At 35.5% G+C, this 24,968-nt stretch overlaps 1 protein-coding gene across 1 annotated transcript in view; it reads left to right on the top strand.

Annotated features, from left to right (window-relative positions):
* Nucleotides 1-24,968, top strand: part of SYT10 (synaptotagmin 10) — a 58,671-nt gene that overhangs the window by 16,834 nt on the left and 16,869 nt on the right. Inside the window, exon 3 of the mRNA XM_069490879.1 lies at nucleotides 8,969-9,536. Coding sequence (XP_069346980.1) covers nucleotides 8,969-9,536 — 568 coding nt within the window. The remainder of the gene's footprint in view (nucleotides 1-8,968; nucleotides 9,537-24,968) is intronic.

Raw genomic sequence — 24,968 nt, 5'->3', positions numbered from 1 at the left:
TAACTTCCCGCACTAGGTGCATACCATCAAGTGAATGCTTTGATTGATGGATCAACTCTCCACTTAATTTTGCTCTTTCAAAGACATCATCAGGTGGTGAGATAACACTGTTATTAGAAGAATTGGCATACTCATAGGGAGACATAGGAGAACCAGTTTTCAGTGCATTCATTAATGGTATAATGATGAGGTGAATAGTCAGTGGCAAAATAATTTGTGAAGGATGAGAAATTATGTAGGTTTGCCACTGTCAGAGCTAATTCTAAATTCTACCGAAAATAATTGGGAAACATAAGGGCAGATCCAATTGAACATGAAACAAGAGCAGGAAAATGTACATGAGAAGCAATCATGGACTCTTATGTGCTAATGAATTTAAATATTTATAATTAGCTGTGATTAGAAAAGTAATTCTTAAAATTATTACACACACTGTCCAAAAGAATGCTAATGTACATTGTTATAAGGAAAATGAAGAATTTTGTAAAAATACATAAAATGGGATTGCTCACTTTTCTATACTGTCAGAGATTTTTCAAAAATTAAATTACTCCCAAAAGATAGCAAAAATTAAAATTATCCATTCCAGAACACTGTACTGAATGGAAAACAAGATGTTACACAAAGGGAGAATTTAAAAGATGTATAGCTGCCTGGGATATCAAGAAGCAAGGCTTTCCCAGAAAAGTGGAAACACTTATTTTAAGAAGATCTATCTCCTTGAAGTAAAAGTTCATAAAACATGCTTTGCAGGCCGGGAGCAGTGGCTCACGCCTGTAATCCTAGCACTCTGAGAGGCCGAGGCGGGCAGATTGTTTGAGCTCAGGAGTTCAAGACCAGCCTGAGCAAGAGTGAGACCCCATCTCTACTAAAAACAGAAAGAAATTATATGGACAGCTAAAAATATATAGAGAAAAAATTAGCTGGGTGTGGTGGCACGTGCCTGTAGTCCCAGCTACTCGGGAGGCTGAGGCAGGAAGATTGCTTGAGCCCAGGAGTTTGAGGTTACTGTGAGCTAGGCTGACACCACAGCACTCTAGCCTGGGCAACAGAGTGAGACTCTGTCTCAGAAAAAAAAAACAAAAAACAAAAAAACATGCTTTGCAGGAAATTGAGGTAGTTAAATAATCTCCTTTATTGAAGATATGGATTTAGCATATACACTTTTCTGAAAGAGGATGACTCTTTGAACCAAAGACAGAGACAAAATCTTACAAAATAGATTCAAACTTGAAGACTTTGTTTTCTGGCACGTTTAAATATTATCTTTTCTATACAAGCACTAATTATAAATGAATTGTGTCCTTCTTCTTTATAATACAAATAATGCTTGGGAAGTTTGATTTTATTAGTCACAGGAATCTGAGGGCAAATTATTTTCGTACAAACTCCAGCGGGCATTTCTTTAGTCCCAGCATATGTTTATGATGAAAGAGATGATAATACTTAGTCTCTGCCATTGTGAAGGCCACAATCCAGTTAAAGGGCTGGAGAGTGGGGGACAGATCTGAAAACAGGTAATTTCAATATACTATTTGCAATATGCTCAAGGAGACGTGGCGGCACAGAAGAAGGGTCATCCAAGGTGGTAGCGAACTCAATTGGAGGTCTATGACTATTTTTCTCTGAAACCTAGCTGAGCTCACCAGGAGCCGGGCACATGATAGTCAGAAACATATTCCAAAGTAAAGGAGGCCTGAAATGGCACACTGAGCATAGAAATTCAGAGCTAGAATACATAAGACCTTCTAGGGATGTAGTAATACTAAAAAATAAGTTCTTGGATTTATTATTTTGACCAGTTGCTATTGAGATTTTTTTTTTTTAATATTTAAGGCTTCATTCTACGCTTGTGTAATATAAAATGTTGTGTTCTCGGAACTTTATGGATCAAAAACTATGGAGATATATTTTCAACCCAATTACTTCATATGCATTCCTTTAAATATATGCCACATCAAAAGCAATTGCTTATCATGTCTTGTTAAGGCAAGTATTTTCAGAATAACTGAATATTTATTTCATTAATTTCATTATCCTTGTAAACCCCAACTCAGACAAGCCTTCCAACTCACCTGAACCTCCAATGCATTAATTCTGTCACCATTTCATAGCCCCGAATTCCTTGACTATTCTTTGGTACTATTTTTCCCTCTTCACTAAGTTTTATTTCCATGGCCGGTCATTAGAGGCAGTCTCTTGCATACATCCCCAATTCCCTTGTTGCTCTCTACTTTCTTATTTGCAAGACAAACCCACAGCCCTGGTTAAATTCAACTCTCTGTCATCTCTACACCTGCACATGGGCAAGTGACTGGCTGGTGAGGGACTCCATGCTGCCGGGGGCTCTCTGCAGGGTCCTGAGCAGTGCGGGGCATCACATGGCGAGGCTAGCTCCGGTCTCTCTTCCTTTTCTTGTATAATAAATTAATACATTTAAATCCATGAGGGGATTAATCCATTCATTAGAGCAAAACCGTCATGATCCAATTCCCTTTAAAAAGCGCTCCCCTCAATATTGCCACATTGAGAATAAGTTTCAACATGAGTTTTGGAGGGGACATTCAAACCACAGCAACTACTTTACACTTTCTTATCTTTCTTTAGACTTCCATCGCCTTCTTCCTCATTCTCAGCTTTCATTAATGACCTTACTTCCCATTTTACTATGAAAATTGAAGCAAAGAGTAGAAACTTCCTATAAACTCCCACCACATTATCAACCCTCTTAACAGCATGTGCCCTATATATTCACCTTCCTGATTGGTATTAGATTAACTATCAATGCTTCTATCGAAAGCCAATCCCTCCACTTGTCTACTCTACTAGTTTTCATTTAGTCTCATGACACCTTTAAGAATGCTCCTCTTTGATTCTTACATTATTAATTCTCCCTCTCTATTTGATCAGTACCCTCAGCATAAGAGCATACTATTATTACTTCTATCTTAAAAGAACCTGGAAAAGTAGGAGATGTTGATCAAAGAGAGGCACGGATGAAATTGAGGTTGTGGAGAGTTTTCAGTTAATGATAATGACAAACTCTGACTATGCTCAGGATAGTGACTGAGGTTAATAGAGAACATCATTGGAGGAGAGGGGTTCATGGAACCTAGAGGCCAAGTGGTTGGATGAAACACATACGTTGCTAGGAATTAGAACAGAAACATTGCCAAAGAGAGTGTTAATGGACCAGAAGACTAAGATAATGAAGACTTTGTGATTTGGGCATCAGTACATGGCTAACAGTAAGTGGCATTGGAATATGATTTGTTGACTTGAGCTTCACAGCTGGGAGTGGTGGTTTAAGGGAGAATGGTCTGAAGTGGTGATGAGGAACAAGAAGAATGGACAACTGCTCCACCCCCAGCCCAGTGGAATAAGGGATCTGGGGGAAATGACAGCTACCACGCGAGAAGGCCACAGAGGAAGTCATGTCCTTGGGGAAGAACCAGGTTTCCACAGAACAATAAGGAGAGATCACTCAGAAAAGAGATTAAGGCTGCAGAGATTAATGAATTATTTTTAAAATTTTATTGTGGCATTTTATACAACTTAGTTTGCCTTTCTATATATATACATATATATGTGTGTATATATACATATAGTCTTTGCATGATATATGCTCAGATATGTCATGAATGAATAACTCTTGTCCTTGTTTCCAATTGAATGGAAGAATATAAGAAACAAGTAAAGAATAAAAAAATGTGTTTAACAGAAATTTGCTTTAGTCTTACTATTTGAGCCTCCTTAACTATGAAATGGGGCTATAACTTAACATATGGTGACAGTCTCTGATGCATATTTCAATATTAAAAGAGAAGAGATGAATTTCTTTTAGACATATTTAATAACTAAATAGAGTACTGCTAAAGACATTTTTGCTTTTCCTCTCTGATTTCTCATGCAGTGTCTAAGGTTAACTTAATAGACGGTAAAGACATTGCAGATTAGAGTAGGAGCATATAGGTTTCCCACTTTTGGAAAAGAGAACTGCTGGGTGCTGAGAAATGAGTTAGTCCGAGGGCCTCTTTAGTCCAGGGCGGTGGTCCAGGACGCGCTGACACAGGAATAACTTTGTGCATCTCTGTATCACCAGACAGGAAGCCGGGATTGAGCTTGTCAAAACTAGAGAGTTCATTATGGCATTTGCACTTGGGCTTCTTGTGTCTTGAATTCTAATGATAATAACTAATGGAAAGTTATAGTTTTCAAAGTCATATGTAATATCTCCTTCGATCTCAAAAACTGTTGAGAGGACTGTTTTCTAGACGAGGAAAATAAAGCTGGAACAATTTAAAGTTGCCCTCACTCTGTAGGGAAGCTGGGACCAAACTGCAGTCTGATTCCAGTGCAGCCTTTTTGCTACCTCATCTCCACGTAAAAATTTTCAAACCCTATCTTTTGAGAGGTGGGAAAAAATGGGCTCATTTTCTCCTGAGTTTCCAGGACTCTACCCACATGTCAACTCGAGCAGCTCTGTCTGTACATGTTCAACTCTGGCCTCAAATTTGGTTGGGAGAAAAGGATCTATTGGTAGTAAATATTTGAAAATCACTGTATAGATACATTATATGACTTGGTCACCAAGTAATATTGACTCTATCTAGTTCGGTGTTCCAGGAAAGGTGGGGAAAGCTTTTTCTCCTCTGCGAGAGTAGTTGGGTGGTGCCCTCCCAGGTTTGAAGGATAAGAATGGGATTAGTGACAGTCAAATGACTTCCACTGTGATTGGTTGGGTATTTGTGTGAGACTATATAGCCACTAATCACTGTCATTCCAAAAGCTGAGAAAAAAAGCAAGAAGAAAAAGAAGATCTGTGTTGTCATGGCAATAGTTTAACATTGTAATAATTAAAGCTTTTCTTAACTGACTAAACTGTGACTTAGAATATGCACTATTTACCCTATAATTAGGACACTGGCTTACTAGAACAAAAACGTTACTACTCTGAGTGCTGTTAAGGGGCTTTACAGCCACATGAATTATATTCACAGGCATAAAGAAGAAATTATTTATTTGGGGGAAGGATAGAAGTTTTATTATATTGGAAAGCATATGTGAGTGTGAAATTATAGAATAAATCTATAAAAAATAAGGAATTAAGTGCTTAGGGATTTTTCTCACAGAAATCAAAGGCTTGTTGCATAAGTGAAAGTGATTTTAGTAAGAATATGAGATTAGTCAATAAAATACTCCAAATATCTTAGGAACATTGACTATAAAAACTTGATTATATTAGACTCCTTTAATATATTATAACATATACCACCTGTGTTCCTTTTTTTATTCTTTTTTATTTTCATAAATTCTCTCTGACCTTTCCTGACCCTAATTTAAGCTCCTGCTCCTTTATATTTAGGGTAGATTCAGGGTCAAAATACATCTCGTATCACGCTTACTACATTAAAATGGGATAGTTTTGAAGAAACAGATCACTTCAAGATATGATAGCAAAGATTTTTACATATACACTCACTTAGATAAAGAAACTAAAATATTGGGCCCTAAATTCAGTACAGTTTTAATTAGGAGCTAATCCCCTCACCCAAGACAAAGTAGTCCTAATATGTTTTTATATATAGAAATATTTTTTCAATTATAGTCAAATTTTAACGTAATCAGTCATGTTTGAATATATGATATAACATAAATTGCCTTACAAATTTTACTTGGATACTTACTGTTTTCAAAATATATGTTATTTCTTAGAAAATGTACAATAAATATAGACTTGATAAGAATTTTGTACACAATGTCTGATCATAGTTTTATTTAGAAATTAAACATCCTCCTTCCCTTTCAATTCTTGGTAACTAGTCAAAGAAGTTAAAAATCTCTCTAAAACCATATCTCGAGCTATTTCAACCAAGTAAATGTTGGATCTTAGTATATTACATAATTATATGTAATGTTTAAGTGGAAAAAGTTATATAAAAACAAATATAAATGTTTTAATATTTTTACATGGTTACTTAGTAGAATGATTAATTTTTAAGTAATTTAATCAAGCAGGATAACCGTGATTATGACAATGTAGTATAGTAATCAAGTGTGTGGCCACGAGGCCCAGACTCCCTCAAAGTTTAATTTTAGCCCTCCCTAGCTGTGTGACTTTGAATAAGTTACTCACCTCTCTGTGCCTCCGTGTCCTCATTTGTAAAATAGGGGACATAATAATAGGTACCTCATAAGGTTACATGAGACTCAAATGAGTCAATAAAGAATTTACACATGTATCTGCCACAGTATAAGCACTCATTATATTAGCTGTTAAAACTGGCAAAATTGAAGAGCAATGGCACTCTAATTTTTTATTGTGAAAATGTTATAGTGTATGTATGTTTATTTTTTCCCTGCCTTTCATTAATTTTTATTTCATTCCAAATTGTCATGGATATTATTTTTTCCCATTTAATTCTTAATATTCTTTCACACTAATCTGATACTGGAGTATCATTTTTCCTAAGCCTTCTCTTTTCACCCATATAATTCTCTGTGACGGCACACACAAGCCTCTCATTCCAGTGGTGAAGCTAAGCAGAGTGTTAAGAAAGAGATCTTTCAAGAATGCTGCAGTGTATGTTCACCTGTGGCACTGGTCCACCACTTACCAGTCTCAATTTTATCTTAATTTGCAATATATGTACTGAACTATAGTTTCTTTAAATTTTTTTTTTGATAAATCTGGGAATACTACAGTAGTACCAGGCAGAGTTGCTGATACTCTCACTGCTCATTTTGGTCTTCCTTATCTGTATAAAGGGCAACTACAGAAAGAGGTTGAATTCATTTCAATATAGCCCTAGGCATTTTTGTGGTGGTGTTCTAATTATTGTTCACTATTTTAGTTCAATTATGGAAAATAAGCTAATTAAATATAAGAGAATGCATTTAGCAACACCTCAGATTATAATTCGAATTTTAATAAATACAATTTTATTAATACATATAACCATAATACTTTATCATGAAGATTTAGACCATAAAATTATCAAAGAACCATAGAATGAGGGAGAATGACAGAAATTTAGGGTTGGAAAACACTTAACGCTTTCTGCCTCAGGTGAGTTGGTAGACTTGAGGCGGAAATCTTTCTCTTCAACATCTAACCTTTGTTTTACAGTTCTAGTTTGGGACAGTTCACTACTTCACCATATTGGATAGATCCTAGATATTTTTAAATATTCTCTTATATTAAGCTAAAGTCTACCTCCTGTAACTTCTATAAATTCTTATTCTGTCATGACAGTCCTTCAGGCATTAGAAGACAGCTAGCCTTAACCCATCTTTGCCCTTTGACCCTTTCTTGGTTCAACATCCTCAGCTCCTGTAACTGTTTCTCAAATGATATTGTGCCTGGCAGTCTCACCTCTAGATGGTCACTATTTTTTTTATTCTTCTTTAAGAATCAGATTTCATGTGTGCATCAATAAATAAAATGTTAATTAAGCAATGTCCTCCATACTACTTACTGCTATAATGGGTGTAGATCGGCTGTAATAGACAACAGACGTCCGTGAAGGATTTTGAAGTGCCGTGCAAGGGTGCTGACTAGATGGTCAATGTAAGAGAGGGCTGGAAGAAGGAAAGACAGCTGAAGTCACCTACAGAAAGCGAAGTATACAGTGATAAGGGTCTGGACTGAGTAGCAATGGAAATGGAGCAGAATGAATAATTATATGAGATATTTCAGAAGAAACAGCAACAGGATTTAGAAAACTAAGTAAATCCCATGGATAAAGGGAAAGTGATTCAAAGCATACTGCATGTTTCCAAGCATGAGTGACTGGTAAAAATGTTAGTGCTATTATCAGAGATTGAGAGAGAGAACTGGATGGAGAGAGCAAAGGGGAGAAAAGGATGAATTTGTTTGAGTTTGAGGTGAAATTAGGATACCAGTTTAGAAGACTTCCTTGCAGATTTAGAGACATGGAACTAGAAGTTTAGATAGCTGTGACTTACTTGAGGAACCATCAGATTCAAGAAAAGAATTATGGTCCAAGAACAGATGATTAGTCTGATGGGCAGACTGAGGAGAGACAGAACAAAAGACCTGGGACTGAGCCTTGAGAGGACATATAGGTTGGCACAGTTCATGTCAGAAAACATGGAGGAAATCTGAGAGACACAGATCTTAACGCAAACCACATTAAGAAGATATTAGTAAGCTTATATATTTAATATTCTGGAAATGTTGGCTAGATGCATAATAACAATGACTATAGAAAATTCAGTTTGAATTTTAAAAACTCTTTTATGTTGGCCCCAAATTCTAAAATTCTACAATTTTTTTTTTTTAGCCTTAGAGTTTTTGAAGCCCACTCCATGTTGAAAAAAGGAAAATGTAAAATCATTTTGGCTGTCACAACTATATATTCTTTTTAAAAGTAAATATTCATTTAGTTATCTTAATCATTAGAAATAGTTAACACATTGTAAGAATATGTGGACTTACAATTTTTGTCTTAATACTGTTGTCACTAAAACATGAAATTCCTGAGGCCCAAATAGCTCATGAAAAGAAGCCAGCCACTATGATCTTGTCTGTATTGCTTACATCTAGATATATCCAGATATAGCCAGATGATAGCATTCATATTTTTGGTGGAATATTGAGCTTTGTTGATAATCATGTTTCTCTATAATTGTCTTTAATTGTGTGCTAATGATTGCAAATACAAAGTTCCAGAAGCTCATAAAAATGTGCATTCGTGTTTCAGGTGTTTCTAGAATTTTAAGAGATTTTTTCTTTGAATATTACATTTCTTTTTTTAAAAGAAGCTCTTTGATTGTGTGCGTGTGTGTGTGTGTGTGTGTGTGTGTATCTAGCCATATAGGTATAGATATAGATATCTTTTCATTATCCTGGGGAGATGAGAGAGTTTAATGCCACTGTATTACATTGTCATCAAAATGATCCCCCAAAATGATTTTGTGTGTATGTGTATGTGTATGTGTACAGCCACAATTCCTTCAGGAGACACCTACCAAGGCAAATGCAGGTTTCCAGTGTTGACTTTAGCATGGGCACAGAACCTGTTTTACAAAGAGGAGAAACAACAACCAGCATTGGGAGAATAAAACCGGAGCTCTACAAACAGAAATCGGTTGACTCCGAGGACAACGGTAAAGAAGACGTCAAAACCTGTGGGAAACTTAACTTTACCCTCCAGTATGATTATGAAAATGAACTTCTAGTTGTTAAAATAATCAAAGCCTTAGATCTCCCTGCTAAAGACTTCACAGGAACTTCTGACCCTTATGTGAAGATGTATCTTCTTCCAGATAGGAAAAAGAAATTTCAGACACGTGTGCACAGAAAGACCTTAAATCCTCTATTTGATGAAACTTTTCAATTTCCTGTAGTGTACGATCAGCTATGCAACCGAAAGCTACATTTCAGTGTGTATGATTTTGACAGATTTTCTAGACATGACATGATTGGGGAAGTGATTCTTGATAATTTGTTTGAAGTCTCTGATCTCTCCAGGGAAGCCACAGTATGGAAAGATATTCATTGTGCTACCACAGTAAGTAATAATTCCACCAATATATTGTTTTTTATTTGACCTACAAAGATATATAAGACCAGTTATTGCCCAGATTATTGGAATAAATTTTACAGTAATGGAATTTATGTCCCAGGATCTTGCAAAGGTAGGATTTAATTACATAGTAATAATAATTTGGGGGCCTAACACCATACAGATAACTTCAGTGATTGTGTAAATAAAAACTAGCTCTTGTAAGTTACCAAAAAGAGTAGGCCTTGTCTCCTGTGAAATATTTATCTGTAACTTATCCCCAATACCCAATTTCCTCATAGTTAATATTGACTTTCGTTATTTAGGATGATTTTGTTCCTCAGATCAAACTTAAAATATACTTTGATGTTAGTTGGAAAAGTCCTTAATTTGATCTGTAACAGTCCATTACTTTAGAAGCTTTCGTGGAATACATACAATTACATTGTATGAAATGCTGAATGATCAAGAAGTGATTATTATATTAGAACTTTTATTTTTCATTACAAAATGCTTTTTCTGATCATAAAATATTACCAACATTAGTACTGAAAATTCAGAAAACAGAGTACAAACACATAGCATAAAATTAAAATAATCTACAATGGTACCAATTGGTATAGTATTTTAGCATACTGTTTTCCATTTTCTTGCTATGCATGTTTTTAAATAATTAAGATCATACTAAGTTTAAAAGTTTCACACTGATTTTTTTTATGCTGTATTTGTTTTAGTACATGAAGTTTAGATACACGATCCGTTTACCTCACTATTTTCTTATCGTTAAATGTTTAAATTAGGCATGAATTTTTTTACACTAAAAATTGTTGTGTTCTTTTTTCCAAAATCTATTTTTTTATTCAAGACTATTTGTCCAAGATAGATTTATAGAAGTGGAATTAGAGAACTGATCTCTTAAATTAGATTTCTAAATTGTTTTGGCTTCTTAGTTTTTAAATGGATTTAATTTTTTCCCCATCAGGTTGTCTTTATGTATTACCATCTTTTGCTTGCATTTTTTCAAAAATTTTAAGCTTAAAATGTTTAAGTTTTGAATAGAGACAGAGGATTATTTTAAAAAATAAGAAAACTATTTTTTTACTCAAAAGAGCTCTTTTCGTATTTTTTTTTTTTGTTATCAGTGTTTTACTAATTATTATACAGTCAATATTTGGAGTGATTATATTTTCATTATAAATTGTGTGTTTTTTTTAATTTCAGAATATTAGGGGGGTACAAATATTTAGGTTACATATGTGGATTATGTTGTGTCATCACAACATTGTCAGTTGTTGAATTTTTATTTCATGGTCCCCATTGCGATATCTATTAGGATATCTATTAGAGAACAAAGAAGGAATTATGACACTGGATATATTTCAGAGGCACATTGGGGATCTTCTGATTTCACATGATTTTCACTATATTGTTGATATTTCTATAGGGAAACAGGGTAAGAGTGATATTTATTGTTTTGAAAAATGTGACACCTTCTAGAATTCTACAAATACAGCTAGTAATTAATTGTTAGGTTATTTCTTTCGAGTCTTCAATCTTACTATTTTTTTTATTCATTCAACAAATATTAACTAGGTACACTCTTTGTGCTTGGCATGCTCAAGTACCAGACTTGCAACAAACATATTACTATTAATAACACCAGGTTCTGAATGCGCCACCAGTCAGCAAAACAGGAATGACAGCAGTAATAAAAAAAAATTGTTTTGAAGCATATTCTGTTCATGTATTCAGGCTCAGAGGTAAATAATCTGCAAATAGTCTAAAGATTAGTATAATTTTCTAGGAGATTGGCAGTGAATTGCTTTTTACATTCTTAAGCTTTTGTATTACTAACTGATCCTTAGAAAAAGAGTAGGAATTCTTTGTGGAAACTTCCGTTTTTGATTGTTAATAATACATAGTCACTTTTTGGTAAATATTAATAAATACTCCAATTTATTTTCAACTCTCCCATATGCCTAGTGTATTAATTTCTTATTTCTGCTGTAAAAATTACCACAAATTTAGTGTCCTAACACAAATATTTTGTAGTTCAGTTAGAAGTCCAATGTGGGTCTTACGAAACTAAATAAAATCAAGGTGTTGGCAGGGCTGCATTCCTTTCTAGAAGTTCTTGGGAGATCTATTTTCTTGTCTTTTCCAAATTCTAGAGGCCACAGGCATTTGTTGGCTTAGACTGAACCCACGTGGGTAATCTAGGAAAATCTCCCCACCTCAAAGTCCATAGTCTTACTCATTTCTGTGAAGCCCCTTTTGCCCTGTAAGTAACATATTCACAGATTCCAGGAATGAGGACGTGGCCATCTTTGGGGGTACCTTTATTCTGCCTGCCACACCTGTAGATACTTTCATTTCAATATTCTGAATATAAAAAGAAGTAGGATGAAAATAAAATTTATCATTAAATTATTTTAATAAAAGGACATTTTTTTTTTTAACTGGAATGTTGAGCCACACACTGTTCAAGATGTTGCTTATGGAATTTTTTTGTTGTTGGGAACCTCGTAATGAAACCTAAATATCTAGGCTATTTGGCCAAAGTTAATATTATGGTTAGTGTAGTATTTAATTAAAATTTCTATTCAACTTTTGAAAAATCATTAAGCAATTTTATATTGACTTATTAGTAAAAATGAAAAAAAAAGAGATGTGGGTTGAAATTTGCTTAAGAAACTTTTCCTCTTCACACGTCTATAATTTTAAATAGTTTATACAGAAATTACAGAGTTTTCTAGAAAGAAGGAGGAAAAAAAGAAATAAATGAAAAGAAATGTAATATATGCTCTCACTCATCCAAGTCCTATCGAAACCTACAAAGGCGATCCAACTATGCAGGCATAGATATAAAAGAGTTTATGTAAAAAATAATATAAATATTTGAATTAAAAGATTAGCTATCATTAGGTTAAGAGATAGTAGTATTCTATGATGTGTATATTAAAAAAATATTAAGAGAGAGTGATGACAAATATAAATATTCTTGTAAATCTTATAATTTTATAATTATAAGAATTCTTATAATTAAGGGGTTTTGTTTGTTTGTTTGTTTGTTTTTGAGACAGAGTCTTGCTCTTTTGCCCTGGCTAGAGTGCCATGGCGTCAACCTCAAACTCCTGGGCTCAAGCAATCTTCCTGCCTCAGCCTCCCAAGTAGCTGGGACTACAGGCATGTGCCATCATGCCCAGCTAATTTTTTTCTATGTATATTTTTAGCTGTCCAAATCATTTCTTTCTATTTTTAGTAGAGACAGGGTCTTGCTCTTGCTCAGGCTGGTCTTGAACTCCTGACCTCGAGCGATCCTCCAGCCTCAGCCTCCCAGAGATAATTAAGGTTTTTATTTGAAATAATCATTTATGAGATTTTACAGAGTGCCTTTATATAACTGCAAATCTGCAACTTAATTTAGTACAAAATTTACCTGGAAAAAAGAGCATTTTTCTATCAGTTTGAAAAGAAATAATTCATGTATCTTTAATTTTTAATGATTGTTTTTAGTATCATTAAGTCCTGCTTTATTATCATATTGATGGAAATGTCATGGCTCGCTTTTTCCTTCTTCAAGCTAATTATATAATTATGTCTTATAATTATTGAAAACAGAACTTTATGAAAATCAGAGTAGCTACTTTTTGTGATTGTTGTTTCTAATTGTTTTAAGTGTTTGATTCCTACAAATTTTCATCATAGAGTCTCTGTCACATTTTTTCCCATATATCAAAAGCCCGTCCAAGGCCTCATCCAAAAAAATCTTCCCTAGACAGTTCATCTCATAAATCGATTTTTTTCTACAGCATTTGATTCAAATAACTTCAATTTGATTACATAAACATTTACTGAGAACTTGCTATGTACAAAGTTTCTATTTAGTTCTAAACTAGAAAAAAAGGCTAGTAAAATACAAGTTTTAGTCAAGGACTTTAGTCTAACAGAAGAGCCAAGTAACAAAGAAAGTATCTGCCAGAGTGTGAATTACTGTATAATGTCTTCCTGGTAACCTCCACAAATATCACACACGCACACACACGCACACACTCTTTTTGGTACAGCTTATATCCCATATGAAAATAGTATTTGAGATCCCCTTTGGATGAAGGTAGAATTCTGAAAAGAGAAGTTGGGTGTTCCTTGAAAACAGCATGAGGAAAAGGAAATAAATCAAGACTGTAGCATGTTTTCAGGGGGAAAAAAAAGTAGAGTGTGAATATGGAATGAACAAGAGACTAAAAAAAAACTCAAACCAGAATCTTATGCTTAAACTACAATCAGGAAGACCTTTAATACAATGGGGGTTTCATTTATTTTGTGTTTTATCCCAAGAGTGAAATTACCGGAGCTATCATCTTATATGGCAACTCGATGGGCACAGCGGATAGGAGTGGGGGCACCGTGAGATGCAGGGGCCAGGTGGGAACCCAACACAGCGGTCTAGATGAGATGAAAGAAGCCTGATCGAGGCTGGTAGCAATGAGAATGGAAAGGAGCTACTATATGCTAATGGAAGCATCGGCTGTTGCACCTTATTTAAACATTCTGCAAATATTTGCCTTATGTCTGCCACTTGCCTGTGAGCTTCTGGAAGGCAGAAATCATTTTGCATCCTTCACATCATGTATGAGTGCCTAATACCTGTTGAATAAATAACTTAGCAAATTTTTATATAAGGTCAAGTGTAGAACTATTTAAGTACAAATCTACCACTACCAGAGGAAAAAACAATGTGATGATGTACCCTATTGATTACAAATCAGTAAGTATGTGCTTAGTATATTTTGTTAACATTAGCTACTTTCTATAGAAAAATATTTTTTTAAATCTTCAAGGTATGGCACTCATTCATATGTAAAACAAACCAGGAAAATTTTAAATTATTGACAAAAATCTTATCAAGTTGAAGCAAGAGTCACATATTTTGCCTTTGTAATTTCATGACTAATAAGTTATGTATATATAAGATGGATTAATATTTTTTTCAGGAATTAGCAATTTTTCTTTTTGAAATTAGAGATTGAATGACAAAGGAAACAATAAAGGTGAGTCTTTATTCTGTGCAGAAAATTAGTTTTCACTTTAGGGACGATTCCACTGTATATCACAAATATGGCAAGCCAACCACCTGTGGCACTAACATAGAAATATCTCCAATGTAGGGAAAAATCACATTGAAAACCAATGTGTACCCTATGCTGCTATTTCTGAAATGTAAAGGAGAAATACATATTCATATTCAGTTATATATGCAAAACAAGTCTATGTAAAAACACACAAGAGCTTAATAATAGTAGTTTCCTATTGGCAAAAGTGGTAGAAACTTGATGAATGAATATAGAAAGGGAATGATTTGCAGCATATTGCTTTAGGCATATTTTATGTTAAAACCATTGTGCATACTATTTTTTCTCTTTTTTTTTTCACAGCAGACATTGCAGGCCTAGATTGTGCATAGTATTATTCACATGTTTAGTTAACTTTTTTCAAAAAGTCAATCCCTGTAAGTACTGATATATTTTGAATGTTTATATGTAGTTTTCCCATGCATTCTCAAAAAGCCATTGAAAGTATACATAGATGAGGAAAAGATTTCCTTTTCTTGAACAGAACCAACATCATTTTGCATATTTATTTATTCACTTGTCTATTCAATGAATGGTTTTCAGCACTCTGTTCACCAACTTAAAAAATTCTCACAAGTAAAGAGGTTGCATGTACGTACCACATTGACCTGGGTTATAGCTATAAAATGTGTGAATCTATTATCTTCTAACCCAGCACCTGTCGAAGATTAGGCCTTGACATGACACATACAAAGGAACTGCTGTGTTCATTGTACCAACCATTCAGAGTACTGAATGTACCTGCTGAGCTTCAGTTCGAAGTAACTTACTTCATTACACATTACTAAAATTTTTTAAAATGTTTAAAAATTTTTTAAATTTACTTTCTTAATCCTAGATAAATATTTTTAATTCTACCCCCAATCATCCTGGATCGATTATAGGAAAGCAAAAATACTATATTTTTTCCCTTGGCTATCAATGCATTCTCTTCTAATATTTAACTATGGAATGATATGTCAACTAATAACATTTTAAAGAATGGCAAAATTCCAGTCTCATTATAAGGAAAAAGGTGTGGTGGAAGGCAGGGCAGTAGGGACTGGACCTTTCTGGTCAGGGACTATCTCTGTCACTAGGTCTCCCAGGGAGTAGCAGTCATACTTGTGGCCATACGCCTCCAGATTGAGAGGATGAGCCCACATCTGCTCCTGTCTGAACACCCTAGTTTTCTATTTTATCTCTGCATTACACCTGGCCCTGGAGTGTAACAGATTACACATCTGCTAATGGGCTGCCAGTAATTATTCATTAATTCAAATGTTGCAAGTAAATGCCATGAACCTGTATATAAGGTCTTTTAGTCATTTTGCAAGAATTGATGGAAAGCATCTATGTTGCAATATAAAATTAAATTTAAATTAAGTTTAAAATAATAAAGTCTTAGCTGGGCATTGTGGTGTGCGCCTGTAGTCCTAGCTACTCAGGAGGCTGAGGCAGGAATATCACTTGAGCCCAAGAGTTCAAGACCAGCCTGGGCAACATAGCAAGACCCCATCTCTATGAATAAAAAAATAAAGTCTATCGTAGATTATCGCAAGACTATGAGAGTTCTCAAAGCATGATTCTTCTTGGCCTTAGCACCTGCCCAACTTAGCCTGTTAAAAAGAACTCTCATGAATATTCAAGAAATCACCATAGCTTGTAATATTATTTTTAAATTAGATCACATCTATGCACATGTAGAGAACAAGATTTCACTGTCTGATCAGTCTGTTTTGACCACCTTTGCATTTCATGGGAAAGATTGCTGGTAAGTAGCTATAAAAGGAGTCCACAATAATGATTATATCAGTCTTTTATTAGTTTACACAGCAGCTTCTGGAAACATTCGTTACAGGGTTCTGTTTACAAAACAAAAAATCAAAGTTAAGGCAAATCTGAGACTTAAATTTGTGCCACCAATTTAAAACTTAGTTCAACATTGTTGCCATACTTTTTGGATAAACATAGCATTGTGGGGTGAGCACAGTATGATCTTTTGATTCATTGAAAGGGTGTCATTCAAAAATGAGTAGCCAAAGTGGCCACTTAAAGAATGGCTACCAACCATATTTTAGTCATAATATTTGGGGTTGTTTAAAAAGCAAAATGATGGGTTTTTTGCTTAAGTTCATTACATCTACATAATTTCCAATTTAAATTCCTACACTGTTCTACTTATGAAGATTATAATTGCCATCTGGCTTCCCCACCATCCTTGGGACTCTCTCTCCCTCTATAGCTATGGTTAAAGGCAGCATAGCCTAATCAGTAAAGCACTTAAGGCTCCGGAATAAACCCACATGTCTTTGCATTCCTGCTGTGTCACTTATCTGTATATGGCTTTGAGCGTATTACCAAATCTCTCTAAGTCTTAATTATATTATTTGTAAAAGGGGGATTATGAGAGGGGAAACCATCATTTGTTGTGAGGACTCAAGATAAGTCATTAGCACAGAATCAGGCATATTCTTTTCACTATGGAAGAGCATGTTAATAACTAATAATTAAACTGGTTAAATGCTAGGGAGAAGTAGAAAAACTTTAACTGAACATCTTTAGAACCATCCAAACTCCTAAAACTTGCAGCAGACCCAAGTATGTTGTTAGAACATCACAAGGCTAAAATGCTTCTCTTTACTTTCTACAACCTTCAAGCATTAAAATATACCCAGACAAAAATGATATAATCACATCATACCTCAATTTTTCACTAATTGCATCTAGGAGGACAAAATTGTCTAGAACTTGCCTGAAATAACATTGACTCCAATGTAAAAGCTCAATATATGCTAGCTGCCAGCAAGTGTTAGCAGTGATATCATCAGGATACATTTTGTGGTAGGTTTTTGGATGTTATTGATGTAGCTAACATATTAAATGTGTTAAGTATATTAAACAGAAATAAAGACCTTGGTACTAAAAATGATTGTATCCTATTATTATGGTAAGGGATAATTTTAGGTGTTATATTTTTCTATTCAGGTGGGAAAGTTTTGACTCAGAGATCATTTAAATCTTTTTAATCACTGTATGCTGTGATTCAGTGAGTAGACACAATTGCTTCTTTTTATGATGTGTACACTTACCAAGCCATCTAGCCTGTCCCTCATCTCCTACCTAGAGATGATCTCCCAATTATTTTTTTGCATTCACTAAGGATTTTGCATTTTACTCAGTTTCTCTCCTGTCCCATCCAGGTATCACCCTCCCGAGCGCCCCACCTGTTCCAAGGCCTCTCCTTCCTGTTCCCTTCTGATTTCCCACTACACCTATTCTGGGTGATCTGGCCCATTTCTAACCTTCCTTACTCATTTTCACCGCTCTTCTATGTGATTCCTCAGCACTGGTTTCACCTCACTCAAAGCGATAGCTTTTGCATGCCTGCCAGCTTCTCATCCATGGATGCCACCGCCTGAAATGTGCATTCTCCCTCTTTCTCCCTGGCAAAGCCTCAGTTGTCTCTTTAGATTCCACTCACACTCAGACTCTCTTCCTGGGGGAAGCCTGGCGGGGCTTTCTTCCCTTTCCACTGGGCACTTCCTCCTCTTTGTTCCCTCACCAGCCTGTATCGTATGAAACCTCAAGAGCCGAAGATGCTGGATGTCTCCAATCTGTTCCTTTAGGTTCACTCTCCTCTATTCTCCACCCTGTTTGGTGCCTCAGGAAGCCAGCTTGTTTGGTTCTAGGGCTCTCTGCCTTCTGAGGCAAGAGTCTCTGCCTTCTGGAAAGACATGTTAGGGCAGGAGAATGCAGCAGGGACATGTCTTTTCTGTCCATTGCTCTCTTCCCCTGTGAGAACTCCTCAGGCTGGCTATGTCCTTCCCCTGAGGCTACAGTTCCTCTCCTAGCAGCCTTTTCTTCTTACCACTTTCCTTCTGAATCCAGGTGACTGTTCCCTGTCGCTCTTTCAGTCCTAGTGGTCATTACAGCCTCCGCTGTTACCGGCTCCAGGGCACAGCACTGATCTCTGTGGTTTCCCACTTCTGGCTCCCTCACATCTGTGAATAGTCCCTTCATGAAGCCCTCTGGAATTACTTTAATTTGTGTGTGCCATCTGTTTCCTGCTGCATCCCTAAAGAAAGAAAACGATTCCTAATTACAAACAGGTTAATTTCCTCTAACATTCAGGACCATGCTGTGTATCTGAGGGGCTCTGTGTGTTCATTACCTCAGGAGAAATAAAATTCGTCCTTTAAAGGCTTGATGGTAAGACAAGTCGTTTGACCACAGAAAGTGAGAAAGAGCCCTGGCCATTGCTACAGCTCTCTACTCTGTTACACAGCGAACTTCAAATGATCTCCTTAAATGTGGAATTCCACATTTCATTGCAGTTGAAAAAGTCAGAATTTCTGCCTCCTAAAATCAAGATTTCAGACAGGGACAATACATCATTTATTTAGAATAGTCTGGAAAAATAATTTTCTATTTATGTTCATTTTATAGATTCCAAAACATTTTTATGTTCCCAGTTTCTTACTTTAAAAATTTAAAGTAGAAATACTTAGAAAATGCTACAGATGTCCCTGCTTTTTAAGTAGAATATACTGAATGTAAATTAACCTTTTCTTAATAGTGGTGATCTTTGCAATCATTAATTGTATAAATTTAAAAAGCAGAGTTGTATTTTGTTCACTGATCTCTTATATTTCACCATTTCATCTCTATTATACATATATGTACTTCCTGGGTTCCTTACTGTTCCAATTTGTTGCTTTTAGGTTGAATAATCAGATACTAAAGTTGGTAGAATTGTATATAAATAAAATCAGGATTTTAAATAATGACCAGAAATCTTTTTCTCAGTAAAGCACGTAAGACTTGTAGTAGATTGTCAGAAGTCTTTCATATTACCTTAATGCGTATGTTCTGGGCTGGATTTTAAGAAGTCTTATGTCTAGATCATATGATCATTATTTAGAATTGGTAGAGGGTTCAAGTTTAATCCTTTCATTTTATAGTTTCAAAAATTGAAACCCAAGGTTGTTAAAAAAAAAAATCACTTCAATTCACAAAGCTGATTAGTAGAACAGCCAGAACTAGATTTCAAATCTTTGACTCTTAGTTCAATTGTTTGCCCTAAATTATGTTTCAGTTTTACCAGACTCAGAATATATTAAATACTAAAGAGAAAAGAAACAATTTTTCTTTTAAAATATGGAAGTTCAACTTTTGGCTTATAGAACTGAAATCTCTAAATACTAATATAGTTTGAATTAAAAAAATTGTAATAGTAACACTGGAAACAAAAATATATTTATATGGCCTTTAAAACTTATAATCATGTCAAATCTATCTTGTAAAACTGTGATTGAAATACATAGAGAACTAAACAATGCCTGTCTTTGCCTTATTTAAAAAAAACAATCAGAGTCAATGTTATTTCAGGAAATTTCTAGGCAATTTTTCTTTCTTAGATGCAATGAGTAAAAATCCATATTGGGGTATAATTTAATTGTGTCTGAGTATATTTTGTGTCTTGGTATATTTTAATGCTTGAAGGTTGTAGGAAATAAAGAGAAACACTTTAGCCTTGAGATGATCTAGCAACACACCTGGATCTGTTGCAAGTTTTAGGAATTTAGTGTGGTTCTAAAGATACTGTTAAAGTTGTTCTATTTCTCCTTTGCATGTAACCAGCTTAATTATTATTTATTAACATGCTTTTATATAGTGAAAAGAATATTCAGTTGCTTTTTAAATGTAGATGTTCAAAAGAATTCTCCTCCTCGTCTGTAACAGGTTGCACTAAACTGTTTGCTATAAATCAGGTATCTGATTTTGTAATTTCTAAACATTTTTTTCAAAGACATACAATATTTCATCTGCTACCTTTGAAATCTAAGACCATGTAAACAATTTGAAGTTTGTTTTTCTGGCTATTAAAATTTTAGGCACAATTTCTATTGGGGAAAGCCACAAAGTGAAGCAGAAAAAGTACAGGAATTAAAGTGAATGTACTTTCCTTAGAATCCTGGTATTGGTACCTTTTAGCTGTATCACTTTGAATAAGTTGCTTAACATTTCTGAACTTGTTTCCTCATGCACAAAAAGAGGTTTATAGTATCAACCCCACAGGAATATTTTGAAAGTAAAATGACATAATAAATGTGAAATTATTATGAAATTTAAAGTTTCTAATTGTCAGTTATCTCCAACATGCTATAATCTTGCATACAAAGGAGACACCTTCTTCTTATCTGCTCAGTTACTAATATCCCAGTTCCTTCCATGTCCTAACGTTCTTGCTCTAATATTTAGATTTCTTAAATACACTACCCTTATATTTTTTAAATGCATGAGAGATACTTATGTCTTAACTCTTTTCCTAAATCTGGAAATAGAATAAAATATGACAATATTATAAAAGGCTATACCATGGCCTATATTGCCTTAAGTCCTATAAATTTAATTCACTAAACCAGAGACATTCTGACTGGACACCCATTTTATTCATGTTTTTGGGGTGCTTTTAGATTTTAAAATACTCTAAGCATAACCTCACACCCTATAGTAAGTAAAGGGAGATGGGCATCTATCAAATCTTAGCCTACAGAAGAGCTTAGATATCTGCATACAGAAAATTATGCCCAAACAGGCCATTATACTAATTAGACTGCTAATGTTCTAATTGATAATCTATTTTTACAGAAAGAATCAAAGATTTTATATCCATCAACTCAGCAAAATTTATTTAGGTCTCCTGTTTACCAGAAACTCCACTGGGTATCCTAGGACATAAAATGTCCCTGTTCTATCAGGCCTACTTTCTAGAAAACGGAAACAGGGAATAGTGAAGGACATACCCAGCATGTACCATGAAGGTATGTGCTACATGAAACATAAGGCAGGGTAAGAGGCAGGAAATGGCAGTGGGGCAGGGACACCCTTGGTAGGGTGCTCAGATAAGGACTCTTCCATGAGAATGATGGGGGATAGGTAGCTGGGGGGGTTGGTCATCTAGAAACTTCAAGACATAGAAAGAGCTTTGGGTTTTATTCTGAGTAATAAGTGAGGCCATTGATGGTTTTTGTTCAAAAGTGAGCCATGGCTGGGCACAGTGGCTCACGCCTGTAATCCTAGCACTCTGGAAGGCCGAGGTGGGTGGATCGCTCAAGGTCAGGAGTTCGAGAGCAGCCTGAGCAAGAGCAAGACCCTGTCTCTACTAAAAATAGAAAGAAATTAGTTGGACAACTAAAAATATGTAGAAAAAATTAGCCAGGCATGGTGGCGCATGCCTGTAGTCCCAGCTACTCAGGAGGCTGAGGCAGAGGGATTACTTGAGCCCAGGAGTTTGAGGTTGCTGTGAGCTAGGCTGACGCCATGGCACTATAGCCTGGGCAACAGAGTGAGACTCTGTCTCAAAAAAAAAAAAAAAAAAAAAGTGAGCCATGCTCTCACTTAGATCAATAAGATCTCTGGCTACTATGTGAAGAATAAATTTAGAGAGGCAGGAGTGGAACCATAAGATCAATTTAAGATAGACTCTAAGATAGTGAAGGGAAGTTCATCCAGTCTAAATGTCTACATACAGCAGTACTTAGAGGGATTCTTTTAATTAATTAAGAGTTTTGTAAAGCTATTTAAAAGCATCAAACAATCAAAAGAGAGTTGTATGTAGCTTATTGCACAAGTTTCTATGTACTTATCTGTAAATGATAATGGAGTTTTGAAAATAAGTCTCCAAGAAGCTTATGATATCTCTTAACCAGTATGATGAAGAGTTATCAAATTTATATCCTCTGTCTGTGTGCCAAGTTGCTCTTGTCCCCATATCTATGTTGTGCTATTCCCTCTTTGCTTCAGTATCCCTGATACACAGGTTATGAGGCTTGATTTGTTAAATCAAGGAAAGATTATTTTAAGGCCTCAGCTCTGTCTCTATAACCTGAGCACTTCATGGCTCTTGGCAGTTAAAGTCTATGGCTGTGTTGGATAGGATAAGTGCTAAACTATTTTGGCAGACAGTTATTTCTCTCTTGGACAGGAGCTGAAAATGGATCTCCCATCAAGCAGTACCATGGATGCTCTTAAATAGCACCCCTGGCCATAGCAGCTCTGGGTTGTTACCGTTAATCACCTAGTGCCCAGTGGGGTTTGTAATTATCCAGTCGCTAACACTGCCATGTTCTCTGCCCTGACTTCAGCCAAGTTTCACCTGGACTTTGTGCCATGGCCAAGCACAATGCTTAACATTATGTGCTTAATACAAAATGCATTCCTTCCATTGTGCAGAAATACCAGGAGGTCCTGCTAAGGGGCACCTGGTGAGCATTTTCTTTGTCTTCTAGTGGAAAAGATTCAATAATGAAAATGTGATTTAAAAATCCAAGGATCTCACTAGGTTTTCTGATAGAGGCCTCCTTTTCCTATTCCTGCCCTCACTCCTCTGGAACACAATGAATTCCAATTTTATCAGAATCACTGGGAGAAGGAGGAAAGGCAGGGAGGAAGTGCTACGTGAATATTGTGGTTCTTAGAAAGAAAGAGAGGAAGTGGGTTAGTCACTGAAGGATGGTTATAATGTTAATTACATTTCCTAATTGTACTCTGTCAAACAGCTTCTTCCTCTTTCCCGTTTGCTATCTAGAATCTCTAGACAGCTTGTGCTGGCTAGTTGGGACAGATGGTCAGATGTGCAAAGAAAAAAAGCAATCTGTAGGCCTTAGAGATATATTTTATTCTGAAATTTCAATGTACTATAAACATAATCCCAGATCACATGTGAGACTAGAGAGATCTATAGAGAAATAAGTTTCAATAAAGCTATTAATAATAGATGAGTTTTCTAACTCTAGCTCCCAATACCTTACATGTATCTTTAAATGGCTCAAAACTGTTATGACTATTAGTTTATCACATTCTCTGGGCCATCATATGTGGACAAGCCCTTGCCCAATTCTAGGGGGGAGGGTTACTCACCAAGACAACAACACACACAAAAACTTGTTCTCTGGTTGCTGGGTAGTCTTCACTCCTTCAAACAGATGTCTGTGCTGCAACTGAAGTCATGACCTGGACTGATGCTTTTATGATTTCTTTATTTACTTATTCATTCAATAAGCTTTTTATTGAGCATCAACCTCATGCCAATCATTGACCCCAGAAAATTGTCATGAACAAGGAAAAAAAAGTGTATATATTTTGACCATCTATGTTTCAGGCTGCAAACTGGCCCATGGTATATATTATCTTTGTATGTTACCCCTTCTAAATCAAACTGCAACCCCTCCAAGTTATTTTCCATGAAAATAGATCTCATCCTGCAGGGAAAATCACAGGTGATCTGATTAAGAATTCCTAAGGAGGGCCATCAATAAGGCCACTGTGTTGCCATTTAAATCAAAACTAAAACCCATGCTTTCTGTTTGATCTTCTGGTCATCATTGGATACCCCACTCCTCCTTCACAGCCTCTTTGTATGCTGCACCTTCTGTTTTAAATTCCCTTTGCCTTTACTCATTCTTCAAGGTTCACATTAATTGCCACCCACTTCTGAAGCCCTCCTAGATTCTCATGGGAAGAATCAGGTATCTTTCACCACTATTCATATAATCAAAACCTAAGAATCCCTCTAAAAAGCACTTACAATACTAGATTCTCAAAAAAAGCATATACTTTGAAATTATGCAGACCTATGTTATCATTCCAGTTTGACTTCTCATTAATTGTGCGATGTTCATCGAGATAAACTTGTCCAAAATCTCATATAAACCCTAGGAGGAGAAAAATTTTGCCTTGGTCATCAGTATTCCCCCAATGACTAGATTGTCAGAGGCCACGTGTGTCATGTTGAGGAGTTTGGACTTTATATTGTAAGCCCTGTGTGCCCAACACATACCAGCGTATCCCCTTGAGAACTTTAGCGGAGCCAGAGGATAATATAAATAACATTGCTCATCTGTTATCCTGTATGGTTTTTCCTCATGAATCCCCAGTTAGATCAACCCTGATACTCTCTGTTGAGGGAGGAAGTGCTGTGGATCCTTCCTGGAAATTTACATGATAGCTGTTTTATATGATCACTTGTTCTTGACCTTGAAATTGAGCAATTAGCACCAACTGATCGTCTGTGGTCTTCTCAATGAGGCTCACTAGGCACTATAGCAAACAAGATCTGAAAGGGCCTGTCCAGACATTCCTGAACATGCCTGAACTGTATGCACTATTGAGCCCTCATTTTTTTAACCAGTGCTTAAAATTACAAAATTTTAGAGCTGGAAAATAAATTAGCTCATTTTTTTGAACATCCTCATACCAAGGAAACTGAGGTCAAGTGAGGTTAAGTAGAGCATTCGAGGTTAAATTCCATGATTTTTCTCAG

The sequence above is a fragment of the Eulemur rufifrons genome, chromosome 16 (assembly GCF_041146395.1).
Source record: "Eulemur rufifrons isolate Redbay chromosome 16, OSU_ERuf_1, whole genome shotgun sequence".
Classification (NCBI taxonomy): Eukaryota; Metazoa; Chordata; class Mammalia; order Primates; family Lemuridae; genus Eulemur; species Eulemur rufifrons.
This window is presented reverse-complemented; position numbering and strand designations above follow the sequence as displayed.